Source organism: Balaenoptera acutorostrata, chromosome X (assembly GCF_949987535.1).
Source record: "Balaenoptera acutorostrata chromosome X, mBalAcu1.1, whole genome shotgun sequence".
In the NCBI taxonomy this organism is placed as follows: Eukaryota; Metazoa; Chordata; class Mammalia; order Artiodactyla; family Balaenopteridae; genus Balaenoptera; species Balaenoptera acutorostrata.
The window spans coordinates 20850409-20858180 of record NC_080085.1 but is presented as its reverse complement, the minus strand read 5'-3'; the positions used below and the strand labels follow the sequence as shown (position 1 = coordinate 20858180).

The window sequence follows — 7772 nt, the reverse complement described above, 5'->3', positions numbered from 1 at the left end:
ACCAAGTAAAGGAAAATAATTCTTGATTTTTTACTTTGACTTCAAACTTGGTTGACTAAGAATTTCCATCTCAGGGGCCATTAAAATGATTTTAAAGTCCGAGCAGGTGCAGATGCTATATCTACGTGCAACAGTGATACTTTCATTGGTGCTAGAAGTGCTGAACTACTGAAGGGGTCACATCACTTCCAGCTTATACCGTGTTGGGGATTTATTAACTGTGTGATTTAAGCCTCATGTCCATGTATGTGTGTGTGTGTGTATGCCTTGTCTATAGCCAACACTCCACTAGGGTAACTTAAAACAAAATAGGAATTTATTTACAATAGCAAAGATGTCAAAAATAACAGGAACGATATATAACAAATCCAAGAATTGTTTTATGAAAAAGGCAAACAATACATACACAAAAGATAAAACAAAATCCAAAAGGGCAAACTTAATTTTGGCCTTATCTAAACAGCTGCAGAATGTGGCAAAATAGTTTTTCAGATATGAATTACTTAAGTAATGTTGGGCCACTTCAACACACACTTTTCAGCCCTTCCTTTTTACTTGGTGAATCTTCCTCTGAATTCTGTTTACCTTTGGGGAATGTAACTTTGGGGAGGTCATACAAGATTTATGAAGTACATACAGGCTATTTACATGTGTACTAAAAGATACATTTATTGGCTGACAGGCTCACATTTCAAAAGGAGTAAAGTGATATGAAAGTGAAGGTATAAACTGAGTAACATTTCACCATCACTGCTTCCTTCTGGGGTTTGGGTGTGTGTGTGTGTCTTGTCTACTACACAAAATGAATGTACCAGTAATCTTTTAAGTTCCTCAAGTGCTCTAAAACAGTGCTTCCCAAACTTGAGCATGCATCAGTCACTTGGAGGAGGTGTAAAGACACAGATCACTGGGTCCCACACCCTGTTTCTGATTCAGTGAGTCTGAGGTGGGGCTGAGAATTTGCATCTTTAACAAAGTCCAGGTGATTATAATGTTGCCGCTGCTGCCAGGCTTTGAAAACCACTGCCCTGAACTATCACCCTTTCAAGATTTCAACTGGTCAAGCTTTTCCTTCCATGAATCCTAGAATTTGTGAGAAATAAAGGAAATTGTTAACACCGAGATTCCCAGAGTACTGAGCAGTACACTATCTGACTGGTTGGCATCACAGACCAGCAAGATGTTATCTGTCAGGTGTTCTACTACAGTTAAGTTTTTCAGCATGGTGTGGTTTTGCCTTTTTTATGCCTCTGGACAGTGACATTCACCATGTTTTCTTGATCGTTTACCTCAAATTTTGATTATTTAGTGTTTCAACTATTAGGGAAACACTTGTTCCAACAGTTAAATAACTGCAGGATCTCATCTTTAAAAATCAAAGATGACTCAAATCTATTTCCTTATTTTCTTCTGAGTCCTGATAACTTTTACCTAACTTCCGATTTTTATTATAACAATGATCATTCTCTAGTATGTTAGTGTCTACTAAAGCCCTCCAAACTGGGCACAAAGGGGTAACTCTAGGGCACGGCTTCTGCTGTAGGGCTGGGCTGTGGACTGATGCTGAAATAAGTGCTCTCAAAAACCACTTTATGCATGGGAAAATTTATCTCAGGGGAATTAGAGATGCTAATAAAACAAATCCTTTATGAAGATAAAAGAAAAAATGAATTTCAAGGACATGCTCATCAAAGGACTCACCAATCACCTCTTAACTTCTCTGAAATGTTACTTGCAAATTCGCAGAACTGAAATATTATTAGTATTTAAATCCAAGTCACAAAATTCAAAGCGATCAAGCATTTCGCATTCCACTGCTGCATATAAGGAATTAAGAAATGGGGAAATGAAAATAATCCACTGCTTTTGATGTTTATTAGGTTTACAAAAACTGTACATTTTTTTTTTTCTTAAGAAAAAGCATTAACTTAGTACTGGTATCAAATAGACTAAACATTAACAGGAAAATATTCTGATTTTTATTTTTGCACGTTATTCTCAAGTACACAATTACAATAATGTCACACATCCCTATATGATTTTCTTTTTATGTATTTTACCTTTTTTACAAAGTGTACAGAGGGAGGGACATACAATATTTAAGGATATTTCTACAGAACAATAACTTATATTATGTCCTTGTAAAAATCTGTACCTCTTTAAAACATTTAACTGAAACAACCATTTTTTTTTTAGCTTTGCTAATCAAAATTGTTTTAAGAATTAAAACTAAGTTGTAACTAATGTCAGTACATAACAGTGACTACAATTTTTTTCTCTTTATACAGACAAATACATTTTACCATATTCACTTGACCAAACCCTTAAATACCTTTTAAAGGTTTCAATATTGTGCTTTAAAAAGAACAGAACTGTGTATGATTCCAGACCATCCATGTAAGAGAAATATAAAGTGTGTAAATTGTTGTGTTCTTTATCTTTCAGTTTATTTAAAAAAATATACATGACCAATTACTTATATGTTTTATATTAATTTTTATGGATGTTTAAAAATCGACAAATTTCCAAATTCAAGTGTTTTCTTTTATATTATTTCTGGGAAAAATAAAAATTAAGGGAGATTTTAAAGGTTCTCACAAAAAAACAGACAGAGCTTTCAATAGTACTGCAGGGCAATGAATCACACGATGGTTAAGTTACTTTAAAAAAAAAAGCACGTTACGGGGGCCAAGAGGGCACAGGCATTCCTATGCCTTGGCTTTGACTGGCATTCAGGATGGAGTTATACCAGCCTAAAGCACTTGATTTAGAACTGGACTAAATCAACCTAGCACTTCAGAGGCTTGCCAAACACCAAATATTAGATTTCTAACCCTATAAATATAACTCTTGCATACAAATATCAACGGCAAAGAGAAAGATGAAAGCTAAAAACCTAATAGCACAAAGGGGATGGAACACCATAAAGAACTGGCAAGGCAGCTAACAAGTGGGGAGAAAACTCCAAAATCTCCCATGTTGTACCAGATACTCATGTGCCGACAGCCAATTTAAGGGATCCCAAAACCTGTTCTCAGTTCTCCAAGATTCATCTTAACATAACCAAATTCTAACTAACCAAGTTCACTTTATGAATTTATGACTCTGATTCAGAACTCTCTGTTAAAAAGTGTTAACTTTCAAAGAAAAACGAAACTGTGAAAGACTTGGTGATGTTCCAAATAAGGCCTCAGATTTTCCTCATGCACTTAAAACACACCTTTATCTTCTAATCAAAGCCAGCTTGAGTGTTAAGTTTTTGAAAGGTTGCCAGCTGTAACGAAGAAGTAACAGAGCAGGCTGAACTTGCCCAGTTTAAGTCGTAATTAGCACCCATTCTGTGGTACATGGAGCAACTGCTTCCTTAGTCCCCTCACTTGGGGACACAGAATCCCTTCATGAGCTTCTCAGAGAGAACTGAGGGAGTTATGTCTGGATTCTCATTAGCTTTTCTGAAAAATATAAAGGCATGGAGCTGAAGTTATATGAAAACATTCTATCTAGAAACATCTTAACTTCTATTTTTCAGTTACCAAAGATATTTAAAAGAAAATACCTTTACTCTTTAAAAATACTAGTCCTTATTTTCCTTCTAATTCTTCACCTGAGTAGTCTCTCCAAAGAGCATGATTTACAAAATGCTCTCTCATGCATCCCTGCGTCTTTCATGTTATTGTAAATTTAATACTTTTCATTATAGATTTTCAACAACTACTACTTGGGGTTGTGTGTATAAATATGTAAAATAAGCAATACACACAGATACATGTTATATATATATGCATATACATAATTCAGGGTACATTTACATATATAAAGTTGCAAAAGATCCTACGAGCCACGAATTAATTACCTCTAGGAGATTCCAAATGCAGTCCTCAGTAAGTCTCATCTGTAGCACACAACCATTCCAACACAAAGTAGCACAGACAAAATACAACAGGATCAAGCAAAATTTTTCAATAAAGTTTTCTAAAAGTTTGCTATGCTGACAAAAGATGTAAATACTCCAAAGAAAGCACCCCCAAAAGTATATTCTGTCTGCTGAACAAAACGAAAGGTAAACACAAACCCAGCCACTGCTCTTTACTCAGCGATGCCAGGGACACAAAAGCTCAAATGGAAACTTTCATTGTCATGTGGTCTGAAAATATTAAAACAAGATGAGTAAATGACTCCCATGTTAGGATAATTAGACCTGACCATAAAATCTCCCATTTATATTAGTAGATGTCTCTGACAATTTGATTGTGAGAAATTTATGGGAAAAAAAAAATAAGTCAACATTACTTTCAGAGTTACCAATCTAAAATTACCTTAACTTTAAGTTAAATGGTCTTAGAAGAGTACCATCAAGGTAAGCAAGGTAAATATTTAAATAAATATAAAACTTCTAAGATAGAAAAACTCAGTATAGAATCAGGGATTACTTTATTAAAAGCTTGTTGCTGCTGCAACTTGCTTGTTGCTGCAACTTGCTTGTTGCTGCTTTTCCCCATTTATTAAACAAACTGAATAGAATTCAGAACACACTATTGAACAAATGGTAAAAAAAAAAAGTCAACTAGAAGCAATAATTCTATTTGTACACAGCATAAATCAATATACAGTATTGTATGTGAACGAGACTGTGGCTTTAAAATGAATTTTCTGCTTCAAAGCCAACATCTCTACAAAAGTCTGTAGAAGTATTGTTAGGGCAGGCCAACTTCTTTATGATGTCGCATTATGTGCTGGTTCTTTTCTGAAGGTCTTCGGAACCCTTTCTTGCAGTACTCACAACGGTGGGGATAGTCTTTCGTATGAATGGAGATAACGTGCCGTTTAAAGCCTGAGGCATCTGTAGTGCTATACTCACAGTACTCACACTGATATACTTTCCTACCACTGTGCGTCTTCATATGCTTTTTAAGCTCATTCTGTTGCCTAAATCCCTTTCTACATCTCTTACACCTAAACGGAAGATCTTTTGTGTGAACTGAGAGAATATGGCGACTTAGAACGAACGGATCTGCAATCTTAAAGTCACAATGTCTACACTGGTGCATTTTTTTACCCTTGTGGGCAGCCACATGTTTCTTGAGTTCTGAAGGCCTGTGAAAGCCTTTATCACACATATCACACTTATGGGGGTAGTCCTTTGTGTGAACTGAAATTATGTGTCGTTTCAAATCGCTTGAGTTCGAACTCTTGTGGTCGCAATGCAAACACTGGTGTGTTTTGCTTTCTTGGTGGATAAGAGCATGTTGCTGCACCTCTTTGGTATCTGAGAAAGTCAGAAGACAAATGTCACACTTGAATGGCATCTCTTTACTATGCTTAGTTTTTACATGCGTTTTCAAGTTAGAAGAGTCTGCAGACCTATATTCGCAGTACTGGCATTGGTACGGCTTCTCCCCAGTATGGATTCGCATGTGCTTTTTGAGCTCTGATGGGTGACGAAAACCTTTACCGCACTCCACACATATATGAGGAAAGTTCTTGCTGTGGACCGCCAAAAGGTGGCGATTCAACAACCCTTGTTCAGCTGTCTCATATTCACAGAATTTACACTTGTGCATTTTGTTGGCTCCTTTTTCCTTATGCACCATTTTGTGAGTAAACAAAGCCCCAGCGTGAGAGAAATGCTTCCCACATTCGTCGCATTCGATGGCCTTCTCTGCCTTGCTGGTCAGCTTGTGGCTCTCCAGGTGGTTGTGTAAACTTATCTTCTTGTTGGTAGTGTAATCACAGTCAGTACAGCGGTACTTCTTCTTGGTAAGGTGTTCAGGATGGTTTTTCATGTGCCTTTTCAAAAAACCTCTCGACTTAAACTTTTTCCCACAAATCATGCAAGGATAGACAGTCAAGGGATGTCCATCAGGGCCAATAATTATTGCTAAGAAAGGAAAAGAAAGGAGCATGAGTGATCAAACCAAGTTCTGTTTTGGTTTCTTCAAGAATTTAAAGCATGTGTTCTGAACATTATTGGGCAAGTACTCCCATGTTAGGCTATTTGCTACTTAGCATCATTCCTTTTACAATTTTTCAACATAAGAGATACAGCAGCCTCATCAAAAAGAGAACCTGGTCTGGAAACTCCATTCAGTATGACTGTACCAACCTCACTCCCTCCAGTTTAAAAAAAAAAAAAATGAATAAATATGTAACTTCTACCAACTGGTGACTGCAGCTGTATCAATTGAGAAATTGGTGGGAAATTATTGATAAAAACAAAGTTTCATAATCACAGTTTCTGCTTTGGTTATTCTAACAACATAACTTATGTCAATTTACAGTAAAGCTTAAATATGTCTACAGAATTTTAATATGCAAATCAGCATACAAGAATAGACAAGAATATGTCACAAGAACTGAAGTACTTGCCTTGCTGCTCTGTAAAGTATTCCTGCTTTATGCTGACATAATCAGATTCTTTAAATATATTTGGTCTTTAAAAAAAGTTAATGCTTCCAACATATTTGAGGGATTTCTTTTCATATCCACATAAAAATCACCCGAGTTTTGAATTTTTTCATCCATGTTTTATCCGCTCCCCCTTTCTTTCTTTTTTTAGTCCAAGGAAATCATTCATGAATATCACTGAATTCTTAAAATTATATTTTCAAATTCAAAACACAAAAGCGCTATGTGGTCTAGCAGCTAAAATGTCATCACAACACCTTTGGGGATACATACTAGAGTTTCATCTGAGAGCTCGCAAAGCACGCTGCGCTGTGGAACTCATGTGCCCTCACCTGTTTGGTACTGCCTGGAATCAGGTCTTCTCCTTTTCTTTGGTTTTTGTTTAGCCAGTCTGCCAAGCCCAGCAGACTCATCTATGTGCAAGAGGGCACTTGCAGTGCCATTCCGGTTTTCAATTCCATCAGAATTATTACCTAACAATGCGCATTAAAAAACAAAATTATACAGTATTATAAATTATAAAGAATTAGGGACTCTTTATTAACTATAACAACGAAAGTTAGCCATGATACTCATGAATGACAGAAATTCCCCATTCTAGGTAATGGGTTTTATGACCACATTTATCATATAGCAAGACCATAGGAAATGCCTAGCTTCCAAATCTAAAAAACACATGTCAGCATTTTGCCCCATGGCCATGGACTCCCTTGTTGTCTCCCAAAATTGTAAAGTCATGGGCCACATATAATCAAGATGAAAAGTTTCAGCTTGAAAGCCTGTGTACTTCTTGCAGTACTTCCTTCTACGTAATATACACATGAAGGAAATTCCTGTTAAAAATAAAGACAAAAAGTAGACTTTATAATCTTCCTCTACTCTTATGCAAATCAAATAACCCTTACAGGGTACTGGTATTTCAGATTTCTGAAACCTAAGACCAGAGAAACCGTTTTCAATCATGAATTCATGTTCAAGAACCAATTCAATCCCAAGAGCTGCAACGCGACTTACCGTAAGCTGCTGCCCATGCTATTGGCATGAAAGTTTTGATTTCATTGTCATCGATTTGCTGTTCATGCGCGGCAGCGGCTGCCGCTGCGGCAGCGGCATCCTCCTCTCCTACAATCACTTCCATATAAACTTCGTCTGCAATTTCTGCAACATCTGAGTAGAAAATTATAGAAACTTGTGTGACTAGGTTTACAGAGATCACAGGAAAAGATATTTTCACTTGAATTCAGTTAACAGACAAGTAGAAAGAAGGTTCACATGTTATATACCTAGAACATAGCTTTCACGTAGTAAGCACTCAATAAATATTTATTGAATGAATCATACATTTCTTGGCTTTTACCATAATGTGC

General features: G+C 36.4%; 1 protein-coding gene across 5 annotated transcripts in view; it reads right to left on the bottom strand.

Annotated features, from left to right (window-relative positions):
• Positions 1-1856: 1856 nt before the first annotated feature.
• ZFX (zinc finger protein X-linked) overlaps positions 1857-7772 on the bottom strand; it is a 69094-nt gene continuing 63178 nt past the window's right edge. For all 5 annotated transcript variants that reach the window (XM_057537790.1, XM_057537791.1, XM_057537788.1 and 2 more), the window contains 3 exons: positions 7420-7572; positions 6738-6878; positions 1857-5878 (listed from right to left, as the gene is read on the bottom strand). In XM_057537790.1, coding sequence (XP_057393773.1) covers positions 4695-5878; positions 6738-6878; positions 7420-7572 — 1478 coding nt within the window. In that variant the 3' untranslated portion in view covers positions 1857-4694. The remainder of the gene's footprint in view (positions 5879-6737; positions 6879-7419; positions 7573-7772) is intronic.